This window comes from Mobula hypostoma, chromosome 21 (assembly GCF_963921235.1).
Source record: "Mobula hypostoma chromosome 21, sMobHyp1.1, whole genome shotgun sequence".
NCBI classification, from domain to species: domain Eukaryota; kingdom Metazoa; phylum Chordata; class Chondrichthyes; order Myliobatiformes; family Myliobatidae; genus Mobula; species Mobula hypostoma.
The window spans coordinates 28,017,033-28,039,527 of record NC_086117.1 but is presented as its reverse complement, the minus strand read 5'-3'; the positions used below and the strand labels follow the sequence as shown (position 1 = coordinate 28,039,527).

The following is a 22,495-nucleotide window of genomic DNA, read 5'->3' as shown; positions in this document are numbered from 1 at the left end:
GTGGCCGACAAACATCAGGGTCTCCAAATGCAGCCCACTCCCACGTTCAGACTGCTGGAACCAGTGCAGAGTACTGGAGGTGGTGCTGCCAGGAGGTCTGTGGGCGAGTAGAGCTGGTGAGAATCATCACCTCACTGTGTTGCGGGTGCTACTCGGGTGTTGGGGGAGGGAGGCGGGAGACGGGAGACCGTTGGGAGATGGCTGGCGGAAGAGTGGCAGACAGCCTGCTGGAGGAACCCGGGGGATCGAGCAGTGTCTGCGGGTGAGAAGGAATTGTTGGTGCTTTAGGGCAAAGTCCTGCCTGAACTGGAGGAGTGAGCTTTGCAATACCAGTATTTATCATCTCCGTCTCCACCACATGCAAGAAGAGGACCTGGTGGCCTTGGCCATGCTGACAGGCTGATCTCTGCCTGGTCCACAATCCCTCATATAACTGGGTCCTTTGGAGCCAAACATTCCTTACCTTTGGTGTGGTGGTGAGATCTGGGCACTTCCTTGTCAATCTGTTGCTGAGTCTGGCCAAAGTGTCCATTCGCCTCTCCAGGAATCAGACCATGTGTGGTCTCTGTCCAGTTGATCTCCTGACCACCCTCCAAGGTGTTCAGTACTCCCTGGGAAGGGAGCATTCATTCTGCCCCAGATTATTTGAGGCCTTCTGCAACCAGTGATCTGATGTGCCTCTTGGACAAAGTGGGCAATAATTTATGATTTTGTGGTTTTAGTAAAATAAATGAAAGAAAATGTCTGAGGTGCAGCGTAAAGCTTTCATTACTCCCAGGGTAGACATAAGAGTGAAGTGAATAAGAGCAGCAGTGTTCGCAGAGTGTACCTCAAACAAAAGAAGTAACTCTCCTTCCACATTGTCCCACCAAAAAGTCCCAAGGAGATACGGTAGAGCTGAGATACACACAGTGGGGAAGCACAGCCCTCTGTTGGTTGGAGCTGGCCAGGGATATTGCGTCTTGGCTGTTTATGTGATACGTAAGTCAGTAGGCAAACCAGGGCAGTGGAACATGGAGAGCAAGCCGTTGCCCATGCAGCAGGCTCCCCCACTCACACAGCTGATGAACGGCAGAGACCGGTACAGTTTGACACCGATACAGTCTGCGTAGAACTCAACATTGGACTGCCTCGGGGACTCCAGCTCTGGATTTTTCCCCTTGGGGTTTACTCCCGAACTCTCCCCCCGAGTAGGTGTAACCACAAGGCAGCGGATGTTGGAGATCAGAGTTTTCCTTCTCTCAGGTGAGCTGCCAGCCACATCTGACGTGTCCATCTGTGTGAAGCGATTGGTTTTAAGGTGCCGGGAACCCATCTTTGCCCCTTCTGTCAGTAGAAATGGTTCTTTGGGGCTTAGTAGCTAAGCCACACACGATGGTCAGGAGCTGCACTTGGTTGGCGAGTCAAGTCAAGTTTATTGTCATTTAACTGTATACATGTATATAACATATATAACCATATAATGTACAGACGTGTATATGGAAATGAGACAACATTTCTCCAAACCGGGGTGTAAAACATAGTAGTACACACAGAGACTATTTAAGATGTACGCCATAGAGAGCTTTCAATAGGTCGTGGGAGCTTCTCCCCACTACCTCTCCCAGCTATAACAACCTTTGAATACTCCTCTCTGTAACTTCGATCTTGGTATAACAAACATTTGGCGGGGGAGTTGGCTTGTTTGTGAGAGACGTCAGCTGGTTTCATTTTTAACAACTTATGCTCCTTCTCTTTTCTCTAAACTAGACACGCCATTCCCCGAGGATTTCTCCATCCTGATGACGGTGCGATCCCAGAAAGGGAGGAGTGCATTCCTGCTGTCCATTTACAACGAGCAGGGCATCCAGCAGCTGGGCGTGGAAATTGCACGCAGCCCCGTGTTCCTCTACGAAGACCAGACAGGGAAGCCAAGTCCTGAGGAATATCCCATCTTCAGTGGAGTCAACTTGTCTGATGGGAAGTAGGTATCCCTTTGCTTCTGGCTCTCGGGTTGAATATTCCCACATCGTGACAGCGATATCCAGTTGGGGAATGGAAAACAATGGTCCATGGGGGAAATCTGATCTCTCTCCTTGCATTGATATCCCATCTATACTCAGTGCTCAGTCACTAAATGGTGAAGTAACGCTTCCACTATAACCCCTAGTCCGAGTTCTGGTATGAGCTGGTCTGATTGTCCACTTGGGCAGGGGTCAGACGTTTCAGGGTGTTTCGCCGCTGACTGTCGGTTGTCTGTGTGTCCTGGCAGGTGGCATCGAGTCGCAATCAGCGTTCACAAGAAGACCGCCACGATGATTGTGGACTGCAAGAAGAAGTTCACGAAGACGTTAAACAGGAGCAGGCGGCCGGAGATTGACACAAATGGCATCGTGGTGTTCGGCACGAGGATACTGGATGAAGATGTCTTCGAGGTAAGGCTGGGCAGTCTTCTCACTTTAAAGTCAAAATAGGGATCTGTTTGGCCAGGCTCCACATCGCACAAACAGAGCCATGGATGTTGTTGCATCTTCCAGAGAGAGGAGCATTGGGAAGTGATTTTAATGCAATGTCTTTACACAGCATAATCAAGGAGGGCCCATGCAGATTTATTGATGTGATACTGGGGATGCCAGGTGCATGGAGTAACCGAAGAGGGCTACAGTTGGTTTCCTTAGTGGAAAGAACCATTAAGGTGATGTAGGTTCCAGCAGCAGGAGGAATGGTAACTAGAGGGTGGTTAACGAGGTAAGTGGGGAGGTGAAGAAACAGTATCATCACACACTGAGTTGTTCTGAGCCAGAATATTCAGCATGAGAGGCAGTGGAAGTGGATTCACCAGTAACTTCAGAATCAGAAACGGGTTTACTATCAAAACGCAAGAGATTCTGCAGAGGCTGGAAATTGAGTTCTTTTAATGTCAACTTTATGACTTGCCGTAGATTTGCTCAGGTTTATGATCGCTGTGTCTTATATGACATGAAATGATTTGAAGTATTACAGTGCAAAGATAAACATTACAATAAATTAGAAAACATAGAAACATAGAAAATAGGTGCAGGAGTAGGCCATTCGGCCCTTCGAGCCTGCACCGCCATTTATTATGATCATGGCTGATCATCCAACTCAGAACCCAGCCTTCCCTCCATACCCCGTGACCCCTGTAGCCACAAGGGCCATATCTAACTTCCTTTTAAACATAGCTAATGAACTGGCCTCAACAGTTTGCTGTGGCAGAGAATTCCACAGATTCACCACTCTCTGTGTGAAGAAGTTTTTCCTAACCTCGGTCCTAAAAGGCTTCCCCTCTATCCTCAAACTGTGACCCCTCATTCTAGACCTCCCCAACATCGGGAACAATCTTCCCGCATCTAGCCTGTCCAATCCCTTTAGGATCTTATACGTTTCAATCAGATCCCCCCTCAATCTTCTAAATTCCAACGAGTACAAGCCCAGTTCATCCAGTCTTTCTTCATATGAAAGACCTGCCATCCCAGGAATCAATCTGGTGAACCTTCTTTGTACTCCCTCTATGGCAAGGATGTCTTTCCTCAGATTAGGGGACCAAAACTGCACACAATACTCCAGGTGTGGTCTCACCAAGGCCTTGTACAACTGCAGTAGTACCTCCCTGCTCCTGTACTCGAATCCTCTCGCTATAAATGCCAGCATACCGTTCGCCTTTTTCACCGCCTGCTGTACCTGCATGCCCACTTTCAATGACTGGTGTATAATGACACCCAGGTCTCGTTGCACCTCCCCTTTTCCTAATCGGCCACCATTCAGATAATAATCTGTTTTCCTATTTTTGCCACCAAAGTGGATAACTTCACATTTATCCACATTAAATTGCATCTGCCATGAGTTTGCCCACTCACCCAACCTATCCAAGTCACCCTGCATCCTCTTAGCATCCTCCTCACTGCTAACACTGCCACCCAGCTTCGTGTCATCCGCAAACTTGGAGATGCTGCATTTAATTCCCTCATCCAAGTCATTAATATATATTGTAAACAACTGGGGTCCCAGCACTGAGCCTTGCGGTACCCCACTAGTCACCGCCTGCCATTCTGAAAAGGTCCCGTTTATTCCCACTCTTTGCTTCCTGTCTGCTAACCAATTCTCCACCCACACCAATACCTTACCCCCAATACCATGTGCTTTAAGTTTGCACACTAATCTCCTGTGTGGGACCTTGTCAAAAGCCTTTTGAAAATCCAAATATACCACATCCACTGGTTCTCCCCTATCCACTCTACTAGTTACATCCTCAAAAAATTCTATGAGATTCGTCAGACATGATTTTCCTTTCACAAATCCATGCTGACTTTGTCCGATCATTTCACCGCTTTCCAAAACAAGTAAGGAGTGCAGTCAAAAGGAACAATGAGGAAGTATTCAGGAGTTCATGATCCATTCAGAAATCTGGTGATGGAGGGGAAGGAGCCACTCCTGAGTTGCTGAGTGCGTGTCTTCAGGCTCCTGTATCTCCTCTTCGGTGATAGCAATGAGAAGAGAGCATGTCCCAAATGGCGAGGGTCCTTAATAAAAGACGCTGCCTTGTTGAGACACTGCCCCTTGAAGATGTCCTCAATAGCGGATAAGGCTTAATGAGGATCATCCACCTCGGAAGAAGGAATTGGATAAATACTTGAAACAAAATTGCTGGAGTTTCTAGGATTCATTAAGGAGTAATGAGGCAAGAGCACAGACTGATAGGAAAGATGGAGTGAGCTCCTCGGTGATGTATTCCATGATTTAGTGACAGGTATCAGAGGTGTCCTTGGGAGATTCTAGCCCAGGAATCATGGCTGCTAAACATCTTGCCACATCAGAAAGAAGTACTTTGGGTGTAGGCACAGCTCAAGACTTCAAAATACATTTGGACCGCATGTTGTTAAATGAATTAAAGGCCCGTCAGCATCTGGGTCCTACCCACCTGATCCACCTGACAACACAAGCCAATGATTGGTCTTGGTCTGGGAAGGAATGGGGCAGAAAAGTGCTGGACTGATGTTGTCTCACTCCACCTCATTTGGGAGGGTGTAATGCTTGACCCACACTCTTCACCATCCCAGCGTCTCATACACTAGCAAGGCAAATAAAACCAGTAGGACCATCAGGATCAAACTCCTTGTCCAGAGAGTTTCACCACACATGCTTTTGTGACAGGTATCAGAGGTGTCCATTGCTTTTGACACATTGGCCTTCAGAGGTCAAAGTATTGAGTACAGGAGATGGAATGTTATGTTGAAGTTGTGTAAGACATTGGTGAGGCATAATTTGGAACATTGTGTGCAGTTGTGATCACCTACCTACAGGAAAGATGTACAAAGGGTGATTGATAAGTTTGTAGCCTAAAGTAGGAGTCAATTTTAGAAAACCTTGCACATTTATTTTTCAACATAGTCCCCTCCTACGTTTACACACTTAGTCCAGCGGTCATGGAGCATACGGATCATGGACCTCCAGAAAGTGTCCACAGCAGGGGTGATTGATAGGTTCGTGGCCTAAGGTAGAAGGAGATGAGTTATACAGCTCTCATTACATGCACGTGCAGTTCAACTCTTTGAGTGATCATGCAGAAAGTTTGACGGTGCGACGCTCCCTCAGTACCGTCTCTCTGACAGCGTGACATTCCCTCAGTACTGTCACTGTGACAGTGTGACACTCCCTCAGTACTGTCCCTCTGACAGTGTGACACTCCCTCAGTACTGTCCCTCTGACAGTGTGACACTCCCTCAGTACTGTCCCTCTGACAGTGGGACACTCCCTCAGTACTGTCCCTCTGACAGTGTGACACTCCCTCAGTACTGTCCCTCTGACAGTGTGACACTCCCTCAGTACTGTCACTGTGACAGTGTGACACTCCCTCAGTTCTGTCCCTCTGACAGTGTGACACTCCCTCAGTACTGTCCCTCTGACAGTGTGACACTCCCTCAGTACTGTCCCTCTGACAGTCTGTCACTCCCTCAGTACTGTCCCTCTGACAGTGTGACACTCCCTCAGTACTGTCCCTCTGACAGTGTGACACTCCCTCAGTACTGTCCCTCTGACAGTGTGACGGTCTCTCAGTACTGTCCCTTTGACAGTGGGACACTCCCTCAGTACTGTCCCTTTGACAGTGTGACACTTCCTCAGTACTGACCCTCTGACAGTGTGACACTCCCTCAGTACTGTCCCTCTGACAGTGTGACACTCCCTCAGTACTGTCCCTTTGACAGTGGGACACTCCCTCAGTTCTGTCCCTCTGACAGTGTGACACTCCCTCAGTACTGTCTCTCTGACAGTGTGACACTCCCTCAGTACTGTCCCTCTGACAGTGTGACACTCCCTCAGTACTGTCCCTCTGACAGTGTGACACTCCCTCAGTACTGTCCCTCTGACAGTGCGACAATCCCTCAGTACCGTCCCACTGACAGCACACAGAGCTAGCCTGAGAAGTGGCAATTGGGGTTCAATCCAAGCAAGTGTTAAATGAAAAAGACGAGACAATCTGCAGATGCTGGAATCCACAGCAACACCCACAGCACAGTAGGTCAGGTAGCATCTGGGGAAATGAACAGATAATTTATATTTCAGGCCGAGACCTTTTTTGAGGACTGAGGAGGGAGAGGGAAGAGTAAAAAGGTACAGGGAGGGAATGGAGGCTAGCTGGAAGGTGATGGGTGAAGTTAGGTGGATGGGAAAGGTCAACGGCTGGAGAAGAATGAATCTGATAGGAGAAGAAAGTGGACCATTGGAGAAAGGGTAGGAGGAGGGGACCCAGGGTGAAGTAATAGGCAGGTGAGAAGAAGTAAGAGTGGGAATCAGAGGAAATGGGTTAATTTTTACTGGGAGGAGATATCGATATTCATGCCAGCAGGTTCAGGGTACCCAGACAGAATGTAAGGTGTTGCTCCTCCACCCTGAGGTTGACCTCATCTTGGCATTGAAGGAGGCCATGGACGGACTCGTTGGAATGTGAATGGGAATTACAATATTTGTCCACTGGGGAGTTCTGGTTGTGGCAGATGGTGCAGGGGTGCTCAACGAAGCAGTCCCCCAGTTTACGACAGGACAGCATGCACTTTGGAAGGTTGAACTTGAAGGCAGAGGACAAGGTTACTGCCAGATTGTTAGCCGTTTGGAGGAACAGAGGGAGTTTGGGTCCAAGTCCACTAATCCATCAAAGTTGTCGCACAAGTTGATAGGGTGGTTAACAGGGCCTGTGGTGTGTTGGACTTCATTAGCTGGTGGATTGAGTTCAAGAGCTGTGAGATAATGTTGCAGCTCTATAAAACTGTGGTTAGACCACACTTGGAGCTTTGTGTTCAGTTGTGCTTGTCTCATTATAAAAAGGATGTGGAAGCTTTGGAGAGGATCGAGAGGAGGTTTACTGGGATGCTGTATGGATTGGAGAACATGTCTTATGAGGAAAGGTTGAGCAGGCTAGGGCTTTTCTCATTGGTATGAAGGAGGATGAGAGGTGCCTCGATAGAGGTGCACAAGATGATAAGGGTCAGTGCCTTTTCTCCAGGGCGGTAATAGTTAACACAGGAGGTAATACTTCTCAGGTGATTGGAGGGAAGTACAGGGGGGATGTCAGAGGTAGGTTTTTATACGGTGTGTGCATGGAGCACACTGCTGGCAGTGGTGGTAGAGGCAGACACATTGAGGACTTCTAAGAGACTCTTAGACAAGCCCATGGATGAAAGAGGAATGGAGGGCTGTGTGGAAGGGATGGGTTAGATCGATGTTGGAGCAGGTTAAAATGTTGATACAACATGGCTTGTCAAAGATCCTGTAGCATGTCCTATGTTCCTCCCTCGATGGGGAAGGGGTTCCGGGGCTGGGGAGGGGGAGAGAGAGAAGGGGACAGAGAGGTAAAGAGAAGCAAGATAAAAGAGTACGGAGAGAGATGGTGAAAGGCGACAGTGCAGAGAGAGTCAGGCCAGAAAGGGAGAGAGTGCTGTAGCCTCCAACCTGATGGCATGAACATCAGTTTTTCAATCTACCGGTAATTGCCCCCTCCTCTCACAATTCCCCATTCTTATTTCCCTCGCACACCTTCTCCTTCTTACCTACCCGTCACCTCCCCCTTCCCCTTCTTCCATAGTCTTGTGACCTCTCCTATCAGATCCCCACTTCTCCAGCCCTTTATCTCGTTCACCAGTCGACTTCCCAGCTCTTTACTTCACCCCCTTCCCCTCTCTGGGTTTCACCTATCACCTACTACCTGGTATTTCTTTCCCCACCTTTTTACTCTGACTTCTCATCTTTTTTTTTCTCTCCAGTCCTGATGAAGGGTTTCAGCCAGAAACGTCGACTGTTTTACTCTTCTCCATAAACGTTGTTTGGCCTGCTGAGTTCCTGCAGCATTTTGTGAGTGCTGTACAAATGGTGGGAGGACAAAACGAGAGAGAGAGACGGAGACACGTAGAGGCGAGCAGTTGTGTGCATGCAGTGTTAGGAAGAGAGAAAGAAAAAGATCAGAGAGACGGGCAGCAACTGAGATGCTGAAGAGGAGGGGAGAATGTTGGGCATACTCTATAGTACAGCGACCTGGTTTGCAAGGGTCTATGGGGAAACATGCAATTAATTACAATGGTTGTATCTCTTTGTAAAACTTTCAGAGAGTGCATTTTCTCAGTGTGCAATGTGCTGTTAGTTGTTATGGCAATGTTGTAGTTTTAAATAATTTGGAGAGTGTATTTATAGTTCTTCTGAGAGTATTGGTTCTCTTAATAAGAATTAATTACTGAGTTCCAACCTCACTCAATGGGTTTCTGATGCTCTACTGAGAGTGCTAACTCTTCCTGACAAGAGTTCGGTTCTGTGCTCCTACAACTCATTTAGTTGTGAAATGAAATTCTCTCTGACCTGCCATTGCCTCGAGTCTGCAGCTGAAGGAATTATACCAGCCTGTGTTCTTTTTCTATGTTTTTCTCCCAGGCTTTGTGGCTTGATGTCAGGGAGGCTGGACCAATTTCCCAGGCTGTTTGCTGAGCTCTCAGCAGAGAAATCCAAGCTGTTCTTTGAAAATGTGCAGAATTTCTGCAGAAAACTGTGGGCGGAGAATTCTCGATGTAGTATGGAGTCCCATCTGCCTGTGGTTATGACCATAAATCTATCGGTATCTCAGGCTTACTCACTCTTTACCTTTGCACCCATTCCACCCCCAATTCTGATCTGACACTCTGTGTCCTCCAAATATAGATGCAAGACCAGCTAGGACAGGGCACAGTAAGATCTCACGGTTTGCAGTCTATTCTGATCAGGGCAGCACACTGGTGCCAGGTAGCAAAGCTGTTGCCTCTCGGCTCCAGTGATTTGAACTCTGGCGCTGTCTATGTGGAGTTTTCATGATTTCTCTGTGACTGTGTGGATTTCGTCTGGGAGCTCCCATTTCCTCACTTGTCACAAGGACATGCAGGTTGGTAGTTTAATTGGTGGCTGTAGATTGCCTTTAGTGTGCAGATGAGTACAAGAATCTCAGTGTTCTTGATAGGAATACGGATAGAATTAAGCAGAATTAAAGGGTGCTTGATAGTTGTCTATTGTTTCTTTGTACGGCTATATCGTTATGGTAGTTGTAATATTTGACTAGATGGCACCAGTTACCAACAGTAACATCCTACAGACAGCTCACGGAACTACTAAATACTCTTCTTCTTTTCAATACGCTTCTCCTGAACTGCAGTCCATTGCAGCCTGTAATTATAGTTTTAACAATGTATTTTTGAGCCGGCTAAACAACTTGGCACTTTTGCAGTCCCCTGGGGGATTTGGCAAGGTTGAGAGCAGGATGTGCTGGGGCGGGCATCGCTCCCCAACGGTGGAATGCGAACCTGCGGTCAGCCCCATTACTCTGACTGATTAAAGCCTTGAGCAAGATTAAAAGTGAAAAGGACGAGAGTGGAAAGCGAGCTGGTGTTCGGCACTCTCTGCCTGCGTTCGACTGGTCTCCGACTTGCAGCTGCCGGCAGAAGGTGCAAGGGTCTTGGGTCTCGGGACGCGAGACTCAATCGCCTCAGCAGCTCGTGGTGGTTGATGCTTAATGTCCTCGGCACCAAACCTGCTCGGCGGCTGTGGACTCGCTTCTTGGGACTCTGCAGTTCACGTTCTGTTGGTTTTTGTTTACACCTGTTTACTATCGAGGAGCTGGCTCTGCAGCCATCGACACAACACTGAACTGACAGACATGATCGCTGCGGCTCCTGGACTGTTTCGGGGACCCTGCAGTTTGATGTTTAACGTTCGGTGTGTTATTTGCTCGCTTTTTGCTGTTTGCACAATTTGTTCTTTTTTTGTGCATGGTCTTTGTCGTGTGGGGTTTTTGTTTAAACGGGTTCTATGGTGTTTCTTTGTTTTGTGGCTGCCTGCAGGATGATTAGATTATTAGATTATGAGGACAGGCTGTCCTCTTTTATTGTCATTTAGTAATGCATGCATTAAGAAATGATACAATGTTCCTCCAGTGTGATATCACAGAAACAGAAGACAGACCAAGACTGAAAAACTGACAAAAACCACATAATTATAACATATAGTTACAACAGTGCAAGCAATACCGTAACTTGATGAAGAACAGGCCATGGGCATGATAAAAAAAAGTTCAAAGACTCTCGAAAGTCCCATGATCTCACGCAGACAGGAGAAGGAAGAAAACTCTCCCTGCCATGCTTCCAGTGCTGCAAACTTGCCGATGCAGCATCCTGGAAGCACCCAACCACAGTCCGACTCCGAGTCCGTCCGAAAACTTTGAGCCTCCGACCAGCCCTCCGACACTGAGCACCATCTCTGCCGAGCGCTTCGACCCCAGCCCTGGCCGCCAGCAGCAGGCAAAGCCAAGGATTTGGAGATTCTCGATCGCACAGTAGCAACGGCAGCGAACCGGGCGTTTCAGAAATTTCTCTAGATGTTCCTCCGTGCTTGTCACGTCTGTCTCCATCAAATCAGAATTGTGCATGACCCCTATTTAACAATACGATAATCATTTCACCGGAGAGGCCACGCGCGCTGCATCGCGCTGCCATCTTCTCCTCCCGCCCAGAGTGACTGATGAATCTCAGGGTTGTATACAGTGTATTAAATTGAATAAGAGTGTACCCTGAAACTTTGAAGCTTAGAAAACAGAGGCTGAGTAATTCAAAACCGGCCACAGTGTGTTTCTGCTCCAATAAATTCAGGGCAGAGCGTTAAAGCTGCCAGTTTTTGGTACAGTCCACAACCAATAACCAACCGGTTTGGTCTGCATGTAACTCCAGTCCCACACTACGTGGTTGACTCCAAATGTGACAGCCAGGAACAGGCAATAAATGCTGCCTTTCCATCTGGCCCGCACGCCAAGAAAAGAAATGTTTTATGGGCTGTGCTTGGCTGGATTCTCAGGAGCTGATTTTTGTTCCTACAGTTCAGCTTGAAATAGAAATGAAGAGCTTGCCTTTCTGCTGGTCCTCTCCCCATACTTTAAGCTATTGCAGATTTTTTATAGGCAGTCAGGCAATTTTTTTTGAAGTGTAGTCACTGTTATGAAGGTGGGAGATATAGCAGAATTATTACACAGTTAAACAGCACAGTGAGATGGTCTATCGTTTTAGCAATGTTGTTTATGGAATAAATGTTGACCAGAAAGCCCAAAACACCTTATTTTCTGTTGGTCTTACCATGGGATCTTTTCCATCTCTCCGCCGGAGCAAACGGACACTCACTTTGGCATCAAATCCAAGAAAGGACGGTGCAGCACTCCTTCAGAACTGAACTGTAGTGCCAGCCTGGATCGCATGCTTGAGTCTCATACCTGGCCAATGTCACGCTGGTGTTTGTAGGCGCCTGTTCCATTTACCTTTCTTATATTAGAGCATCAAGTGCACTCCTTTGGCTCATGAGAACAGGTGTACAAGGTGTTTTTGGAGGTATAAGAAGTTTAGCCTACGAGACTCTCCTTCCTCATCACTGGTTACTCTGAAATAGCATTGCAGATTTGTCCCTTGCAGGAGCCAGGACCCGACGAGAAGGACTTTCCTGAACTTGAGCTCTTTGTATATTTTCAGCAATCTACTTTGACAGTGCAGTGTTTCCCTTTTCCCAACAGACGGTATCATCTGTCTCAAGTGTCAGCCTAAAATTACAGGCATGAAGCTCTGGAGTGGGGCTTGAGTCCGAGACATGTGACTAAGATGTGAGCGTGTTACTCTCTAGCTAAGTCAACAAAAGAAAAGTTTGTTGGCTTGTGAGTGAGTGGAGATCCCAAACATGAATCCCCGATGACGAGGCTGTGACTATCTCCAAGAGGGTGTAGTCATCACTGGGTGTAAGATCATGGGGTGCAATGCAGGGAATTCATGTAAAGTTTGCTCAGTGACAGATTGATTCTTGGAATGAGTATGTCAGTGAGATCTTTTGCACTGTGTTGCGAGGGGAGGAGCTTGTTAGTAATGTAGAGGCTGAATTAAGCTATCCTGATAACTCTTCAATGAGTTTTGAGTGATATTTGAGGATGCCTCTCATTCTATCTTTAACTCAGCGTTGGTTGTAAAGTGACTGGAGATTGAATCCTACAGCAGGGAAATGCACGAGATAGTATCTAATCTATTAATAATTTACACATGCAAACTCACCTTTAAACTAATCCTTTAATAGAATATAATCAAATGCATCTAGTTTTTAAACATTATGAAATAAGAATGCATGGCAAAATTTTTGTATTCTGAGTACAAAATCTAAGATCAGGATACAAAATGCTGAATAAGCTGCATTTCATCTCACCAGAGATCTACCTAGAATTTGTCAACATAGTCTTCTTTGCTAATGTGTTCTACTGAATTCACATTATCCACTTCTAGTTTGAAACCTTTGACTTTCATTGACGTACAGATTCCACAGATACTGACCCAAGACCACAGAGATAAAGATAAAGATTACCTTTATTTATCGCATGTTCACGAAAACATTAGGACATACAATGAAACGTGACAGTCCAAGGATGTGCTGGGCACAGCCCACAAGTGTCACCATGCTTCCAGTGCCAAAGTAGCATGCCCACAACTTAATAATCGTGACCATAAGTAAACCAGAGCACCTAGAAGAAACCCACAAGGTCAGAGGGGGAATGTACAAACACCTTACAGACAGTGGCAGGAGTCGAACCCCAGTCGCTTATCCCTGGCACTATAAAGCAGTGTACTAACTGTGACAATACTGTTCGGCCCTAGGACTAATACGTTATCTAATATTTAATAAGTAGAGCGTGGCCAAGTGCTTAAGGTGTCGGTCTAGTGATCTGAAGGTCGCTAGTTCGAGCCTCAGCTGAGGCAGCATGTTGTGTCCTTGAGCAAGGCACTTAACCACACATTGCTCTGCGATGACACCGGTGCCAAGCCGTATGGGTCCTAATGCCCTTCCCTTGGACAACATCGGTGGCGTGGAGAGGGGAGACTTGCAGCATGGGCAACTGCTGGTCTTCCATACAACCTTGCCCAGGCCTGCACCCTGGAAACCTTCCAAGGCGCAAATCCATGGTCTCACGAGACTAACGGATGCCTATGAATAAGCAGAGCATGTCTGTCACTCAGTAAATAACTAAATATGTTTCACACGTAACTAAATTGTAGGCGGGTTTTGCAAAATTAGACCCTCACCTTCACCTAGATCTTCACCTTCACAACGATGAGAAAGATTTATTTCTTTACTGAGATGCAGTGCAGGATAGGCCCTTCTGGCCCTTTGAGCCACAGCTCCCAGCAACCCCTGATTTAATCCTAGCCTAATTACGGGACAATTTACAATGACCTATTAACCCATCAACCAGTCAGTCTTTGGACTGTGGGAGGAACCCAGAGCACCTGGACAATACCCACGCAGTCACGGGGAGAACATACAAATTCCTCACAGGCAGTGGCGGGAATTGAGCCCGGGTTGCTGGTACTGTGAAGCGTTGTGCAAATCATTACTTCTCGATATAATATTTTCTTCACAAATTCTTAAGCATTTCATAATGTTAGTAAGTCATTTTTGTATGTTGATCACTGCTGTTATGTAGACTGAAGTATACAGCAGGACCTCAATACATGGTATTGAGAAAAGGGGGTTGAGAGAAGATTCCCTGTTGACCAAAGCATTTGGGGGAATTTGTAGCTCCTTCATGAAAAGTGCCATTAGATTGGTCCATATCTAAAGGAGCAATGAATGTGTGCTGGGTGAAATTGGTGACCCATTCTCGACTGAGCCAGTTGGATTTAATTTTGATTGAACTAATAAGATTAAGTCATTAGTAAAATGTTCTAGATTGAATCAAATTTCTCACAGTCTAAGACAGTGATGCGATCTGAATTAGTTCTTGTATCTCTAATGTGATCGAGCCGCAGTGGGACAATGATGCTGGATGTTTGAATGGAAATGTTTGGATCATAGCACAACATGAACCCTGAGTTCAATGAAACCATCCCTTCTTGAATTGACTTTATTACTTACAGCCTTCATATACATGAGGAGGAAAAATCTTTACATTACGTCTCCATCTAAATGTGCAATTTATACTAAATGGCATGTACAACAGGACAGTAACAAGATGGTTAAATATGAACAGTCAATATAATATAGAAGTACAATTGTATCAGTGTGAATTAATCAGTCTGATGGCTTGGTGGAAGAAGCTGTCCCGGAGCCTGTTGGTCCTGGCTTTTATGCTGTGGTACTGTTTCCCGGATGGTAGCAGCTGGAACAGTTTATGGTTGGGGCGACTCAGGCCCCCAGTGATCCATTGGGCCTTTCTTTTTACCCACCTGTCTTTGTAAATGTCCTGAATAGTGGTAAGTTCACATCTACAGATGTGCTGGGCTGTCCGCACCACTCTCTGTGGAGTCCTGCAATTAAGGGAAGTACAGTTCCCATACCAGGCAGTGATGCAGCCAGTCAGGATGCTCTCAATTGTGCCCCGATAGAAAGTTCTTAGGAGATGAGGCCTCATACCAAATTTCTTCAACCGTCTGAGGTGAAAGAGGCGCTGTTGTGCCTTTTTCGCCACACAGCTGGTACGTACAGACCACGTGAGATCCTCAATGATGTGTACGCCAAGGAACCTCTCAAACCCAGATCCAATGATGTCAATAGGGGTTAGCCTGTCTTCATTCCTCCTGTAGTCCACAACCAGCTCCTTTGTTTTTGCGACATTGAGGGGGAGGTTGTTTTCTTGACACCACTGTGTCAACCCGCCAGCTTCTACTAGCTCAGTATTACTGGGAACACAGAATAGTGGTGACTACTGTATCACAATTGGTGTTCAGTCCTAACCAGACATTGAAAACTCCTGGAATTCTCCAAAAGTCCCAATCCATTCAGTTCTTGCCAATGAAGTTCTGCTCTTCATTGTAATTCCAAAAATCCCAATCCATTCAGTTCTTCCCAATGAGGTTCTGCTCTTCATTGTAATTCCAAATATCCCAATTCATTCAGTTCTTGCCAGTGAGGTTCCGCTCTTCATTGTAATTCCAAAAATCACAATCCATTCAGTTCTTCCCAATGAGGTTTTGCTCTTCATTGTAATTCCAAAAATCCCAATCCATTCGGTTCTTGCCAATGAGGTTGCCTTCCAATGCACCTTGTGATTTGCTTTCAAGTTCCATGTGCCTTTTGTGTACTCGCCCTCCCACGTTATTAAGTCTCTGATTGGATTGGCTGAGTTGATTACCATTGCTTGCTGGGTTTTTAGAGCTGGCATCTTTAGGCTTGGTTTTCTCACCCCATTTTACACATGGAAAAGGTTAAAGGTGGCATTTACACAGGCAAAGCAAGATCAGCTCACTGAAATATTCGTTATTGTTGTTGGGCTCTTTGTAGTTGTTAGGTCAAAGCAAATTGTCAAAACCTAAGACCTTCACCTTGACTCCTGAAATACAAAATAAAAGCAGTGTTTTTCCAATCAGCCCTCCAATTTAGAACATATTAGCTGGTAACTAATTAAACAAAGCTGGAAGGGTCGCAGCCCAAGAAGTTGACTGTACTTTTTCTTTCCATAGATGCTGCCTGGCCTGCTGAGTTCCTGCAGCATTTTGTGTGTGTTGCCTGGAGATCAGCTGTTAGATTTTTGAGAATTTGGGAGATTTGATGCAAGCGGTTAAGCGCTGTCCTAGTAGACAGTTTACATGAAAAATTTGGCAACTGGAGTTAGCAGTTTCAAACATGCTATGTGCAAAACAATATCTATCGAAGCAGCACTTGGAACAGGTCAAATAGAACTACAAGAAAACATCATTCTGTAACAGGGAGTTCTTAAACCTGCAAACTCATTCTCTTCTCTTGTTTCCCCCTTTCAAGCCTGTGTATTCACTGGCAATGAGATATATATTGTGAATTCATAAAATGCTGGGAATGTTGGAAAAACAGAAATCTGGAACTAGTGAGCAGTTCAGACAACATCTGGAAAGCTAAACAGAGTTAACATTTCAGGTATGAGACCCTTTGAAAGAATTTATAAAACATGCAAACACTGTTGTATACAGTATAAAGTTAAAAATGTACAAATAATTTGATACAATTAAAGTGGATGATATGATTTCCTGATGTTTCCTGTAAATTCACTCAAAAACTAATTTCAACCTAAATAGGTGCAGGCTTCTCTGTACTTTAACACCAGAGTTTTCTTAATTTAAAACATTGCTTACTTAAACAGAACCATGGGTATACCATATAATGTCATAAACAGATTGGATCCAATAATCCCAGTAATCTTTGTTCTTAGCGACTGAATATCTTACAGGACAGGCAAGAACCTGTTAATTGATTGAATTGCACCACTGGTGCTCTTTAAGCTGTAATACAATCTAGTTCTGTAGCTGAGATATGTTCAATAACTCTTTAATGTATAAAATGAAAAATACTTTTGAGCTGGTGTTTAGTCAACACCTTCCACTCCAAATATGGCTCTAATTGGCACCATAATGGCAGGGGAACATCTTCCAAGGGTTCACTTCTTTCTGCAAATACTGGAAATCTTTGGAAGAATGTGGGAAACGCTCTCCAGGTCAGGCAGCATCAATGACAAGAGAAGAAGAGTTAAAGTTTGATGTAGCAGTATTCACCAAGCTTGGCAATTAGCTTGCAGACGTTTCATCACCAGTCGAGGTGACATTCTCAGTGCACAGATGTTGGTGTTTCTCTCTAGGAGTGCTCACTTTATATAGCAACCCTCCCGCGTTCACTTACCTTGGTCCTGATTGGCTAACCCTTCAGTTGACCTTTGAGTTCTATTGGTTCTCATTTCTTCAAAGAATTCAAAAGTCAACTGAGGGGGTAGCCAATCAGGGCCAAGGCAAGAGATTGGGGTGGAAGGCTATGTAAACAAGAGCACTCCTAGAGAGAAGCACCAACAACTGTGCACCGAGAGGCCACCTCGACTGGTGATAAAGTGCCGTCAAGCTTGGTGAACACGGCAACGTCAAATGCCTCAACCCAAGTGCTGAATACTCACCACCATTCGAAAGAGTTAACGTTTCAGTTCGACCTAAAATATTCAGACTGTTTCTTTTATCACAGATGCTGCATGACTTCCTGGCTGTTTCAAGCAACTTCTGTACTGCTCAACATGCTTGCATTACAAAAACAGGATTTCAGCCTGATCTTTAAAATATCTAAAGTAATTGATGTACTTTCTTAAAAGCCAAAAACAAATGGGGTAAGCTACAGCTGCCTTTAATAAGCTGCACTTTATACACTGTATTTAACTAATCTTTCTCAAGTTCTTTGCTTATATAACACGCCTTAATTATCCTTTTGTAATCAATAATGAACTCAGATGTCACTATCCCTTGCTGTGGACTAAAAATTGACTTCACTTCTTTAACCTGCAGACGCTGGTGCTAAGTCACTTGAAACTGACATAGATCATTTAAGAATCTGATCAGATTCTTAGATGTTAATTAGCCTCAATTATTCCATTGAATACAGCACCTTAAACACAGGGCTCGGCATTTCAAATAAGATGAACAAAGAAAGAGAAGAATTGTTTCTGATTATCCGGCAGACTCCAAGCTGTCATCACCTTTCCTTCACCATGCCTGTGGAAATATAAATCTGGGGAAAAAGTCCATATTTTTGAAGTTAAAACAGATTGCAGAGCTTTCAGAGTCTAAATGTGATTTGCATCACAGATGACTGAACAAGAGGCAAACAACAGCACTGATCACACCACGTGGACTGTGACAGACCTGTACATTGATAACAATAGAAATAATGTAGTCATTTATTGTATTTACCTTAAAATAGTTCTTAACTCTTTATGCTTCACCCTTATCCCCTCTTGCCCTGGTTTAAAAACCCTCCTAGTTTACAGTCTTAAGAGGTGCAGGTTTTGTATAACCTCAGCAATATCTCAGCCACCGATCATGTTTCAGTCTTCAGCTGGGTTTGGTGTGCAAAGGATCAGCTTGTAATTTCTCCTTGATCTTTGATCCCTTCGTTGTATTCTTTTCATTGTAAATTATTATAACCTCGATGTGTTGCGAGACACCTGATATTCACTCTTCATCCCCATGTACAATTGCCTCATTTCCTTCAGTTATCCAACAGAATTCTGATTCAAGAGATTTGACAAGGTCATTACATTTTTTTCCCCTTTATGTGTGCTAGTGAACGGTTGTTTGTGAGACTGAAAGGATGTGTCCTAGAGCCAGGGAAAGACTTTGGGGCCACAGCTCTTTTTGCCTTCATTTGTGACTGAGTTTGGGTGTCTTTGTGCCACAGTGCCCTATCGAACAGGATCAGATTGTCACTACGTTCAGATGTGGCCCAAGTGCAGAGCGAGAGACACTGAAGCAGGTCGATAGTTCACAGACTTTAATGCGAACAGAGTTAGAGGGAAAAGAAAACAATAAACGCTAGGCCAAACAGGGCTGTTAGCTATTATCCTCAAATGGAAAACAAAGCCAACACTGCGGCTGAAAGGAATAACTAAATATAAAACAAATACCGCTAGTCTTCGGAGTCAGTTGACTCGACAATCCAATTTCTCAGGCAAGGCTGAATGCAAGTTGGCAGCGAAACTTTGCTGTGCTTTGCTCAAGTCGTGACAAGTGCTACAACAAGAAGAATGGAGTTAAGTGCCATCACAATGAAATAATAATTAGCTGACATGTGCATATTCATGAGCGCAATTTCCGTATCTGCTGCCCTGCCGAATCCGTAGTTGTGACCCAGATAGCCAAAAGCAGTGGTGATGTACCAAAGGTGATGGTAAATCTCATCACTTAGGTCTACCTCTGCTGAGAGAGATGTCTCCCAATGTTTAGGAAGTGGTTCATGTTATACAGGGTCTTGGGCTGACTTTTAGTACCGAGGGGCAGCATAGCATCATGGAGACAGGAAGGCAGAGGACACGGTTTTACAGGTGCTAAGTGTGAGGTGCAGCTCATGTGCTTAGAGAACAAATCGACGCTGGCTTAAAGCTTGGCTTCTGGACGCCTGCATGCCTGCATGCCGTGGCTCGATTACTGAAGTGGGGAATGAACACTGACCAGACAGAGATCGTGTAGCCACAAGCAGCTGGCGCATTTCTGTCATTTGTGAGGAAGCAGTCGTGAAATGAACAAGCCTGGAAGGAGAGAGGGGAGGGAAGCTGAATGCCCTGACTGATGAGCAGTACAAGCAGATTCACTGATCAGGGAAATATTGGCTCTGAAGAAGAGCTCTGGGGTGACTGCAATTAGAAAGCTCTTTCAAACACCTGGCACGGACTGAAGGGGTTGGATAATATTCCTGTCTAGCTGTTAAGGTGATTCTCGCTTTATGAAAGTTGAAAAGTTTGAGATAATTCAAGACCGAAAGAAGCTGCGGAAGATCGGGAACACGGCGCAGCACATCACACAAACCAATCTTCCATCCGTGGACTCACTTTACACCGCATGCTGTCGGAGCAGTGCTGCCAGGATAATCAAGGACACGACCCACCCAGCCAACACACTTTTCGTCCCTCTTCCCTCCGGGAGAAGGCTCAGGAGCTTGAAGACTCGTACGGCCAGATTTGGGAACAGCTTCTTTCCAACTGTGATAAGACTGCTGAACGGATCCTGACCCGGATCTGGGCCGTACCCTCCAAATATCCCGACCTGCCTCTCGGTTTTTTTGCACTCCCTTACTTTCCATTTTTTTATTTTCTATTTATGATTTATAATTTACATTTTTAATATTTACTAATTTTTACTATTTTTAATATTTAATATTTGTAATCCAGGGAGTGGGAAGCGCAGAATCAAATATCGCTGTGATGATTGTACGTTCTAGTATCAATTGTTTGGCGACAATAAAATATAAACTAACGTAACCTTGTTTCACGCTTGTGTATTGGGCAGTATTCAAAGTCTCAATATGGGACTCAGTTAGCATGCACGCACACAAGATTGGGGGTGTAGTGGACAACGAGGAAGGCAATCAAAGCTTGCAGTGGGATCTGGACCAGCTGGAAAAATGGGTTGGAAAAAAATGAAAGATGGAACTTAATGTAGACAAGTGTGAAATGTGCCATTTCAGGTTGGACTTTCAAGGTAAATGGTAGCGTACTGGTAGAACAGTGGGATCTGAGAATAGAGATCCATAATACCTTGAAAATGATGTCAGAGTTAAAGAGAGCCTTTGGCACTTTGGCTTTCATAAATCAGAGTATTGAAATGGTTTAATACTTTGGTGAGGCCCCATTTGGAGTATTGTTTGCCCATTTGGTCACCTACCTACAGAAATGATATCAATAAGATTAAAAGAGTACAGAGCAAATGTAAACGCCATCCCCTTCTCGCAATTCCTCCGTCTCCGCCGCATCTGCTCTCAGGATGAGGCTTTTCATTCTAGGACGAGGGAGATGTCTTCATTTTTTAAAGAAAGGGGCTTCCCTTCCTCCACTATCAACTCTGCTCTTAAACGCATCTCCCCCATTTCACGTACATCTGCTCTCACTCCATCCTCCCACCACCCCACTAGGAATAGGGTTCCCCTGGTCCTCACCTACCACCCCACCAGCCTCCGGGTCCAACATATTATTCTCCGTAACTTCCGCCACCTCCAACGGGATCCCACCACTAACCATATCTTTCCCTCCCTCCCCCTCTGCATTCCGCAGGGATCGCTCCCTACACAACTCCCTTGTCCATTCGTCCCCCCCATCCCTCCCCACTGATCTCCCTCCTGGCACTAATCCGTGTAAGCGGAACAAGTGCTACACATGCCCTTACACTTCCTCCCTTACCACCATTCAGGGTCCCAAACAGTCCTTCCAGGTGAGGCATCACTTCACCTGTGAGTCGACTGGGGTGATATACTGCGTCCGGTGCTCCCGATGTGGCCTTTTATATATTGGTGAGACCCGACGCAGACTGGGAGACCGCTTTGCTGAACATCTACGCTCTGTCCGCCAGAGAAAGCAGGATCTCCCAGTGGCCACACATTTTAATTCAACATCCCATTCCCATTCTGACAGGTCTATCCACGGCCTCCTCTACTGTAAAGATGAAGCCACACTCAGGTTGGAGGAACAACACCTTATATTCCGTCTGGGTAGCCTCCAACCTGATGGCATGAACATCGACTTCTCTAACTTCCGCTAGGCCCCACCTCCCCCTTGTACCCCATCTGTTACTCATTTTTATGCACACATTCTTTCTCTCACTCTCCTTTTTCTCCCTCTGTCCCTCTGAATATACCTCTTGCCCATCCTCTGGGTCACCCCCCCCCCGTCTTTCTTCCCGGACCTCCTGTCCCATGATCCTCTCGTATCCCCTTTTGCCTATCACCTGTCCAGCTCTTGGCTCCATCCCTCCCCCTCCTGTCTTCTCCTATCATTTTGCATCTCCCCCTCCCCCTCCTACTTTCAAATCCCTTACTCACTCTTCCTTCAGTTAGTCCTGACGAAGGGTCTTGGCCTGAAACGTCGACTGTACCTCTTCCTAGAGATGCTGCTTGGCCTGCTGCGTTCACCAGCAACTTTGATGTGTGTTGCTTGAATTTCCAGCATCTGCAGAATTCCCGTTGTGTACAAGAATGTTACTGGGACTTGAATTACAGGGAAAGGTTGTATAACTCAATCGTTTCAATCATTCCATTTAACATCAGAGAATGTATACAATATACAGCCTGAAATTCTTACTTTACACAGACATCCTCAAAACAGAAGAAAAGCCCCTAAAGAATGAATGACAGAAAAAAAGACGTAAGAACCCCCCAAAGCCCCCTCCCCCCTACACACAAGCAGCAGCAGACAGCATCAACCCTTTCCCCGGATTATTCTAGCATAAAGCATCAGTATTCCCATCACCCACCGTGGTATTCCCTGGTGTGTAGGAGAATGAAGGGAGATTTGATAAAGGTATACAAAAATTATGAGGGGTATAGATAGGGTTAACGCCAGCAGGCTTTTTTCCACTGGGTGAGACTGTATCTAGAGGTCATGGGTTAAGGGTGAAAGGTAAAATATTTCAGGAAAACTGAGTGTGGGGGGGTCTTCGTCACTCAGAGGGTGGTGCAAGTGTGGAATGCGCTGCCGGTGGAAGTGAAA

The 22,495-nt window shown here is 45.6% G+C and overlaps 1 protein-coding gene across 2 annotated transcripts in view; it reads left to right on the top strand.

Annotated features, from left to right (window-relative positions):
- Positions 1-22,495, top strand: part of col5a1 (procollagen, type V, alpha 1) — a 325,186-nt gene that overhangs the window by 139,705 nt on the left and 162,986 nt on the right. For both annotated transcript variants that reach the window (XM_063073758.1, XM_063073757.1), the window contains exons 3-4: positions 1,750-1,963; positions 2,252-2,414. In XM_063073758.1, the coding sequence (XP_062929828.1) occupies positions 1,750-1,963; positions 2,252-2,414 (377 nt within the window). The remainder of the gene's footprint in view (positions 1-1,749; positions 1,964-2,251; positions 2,415-22,495) is intronic.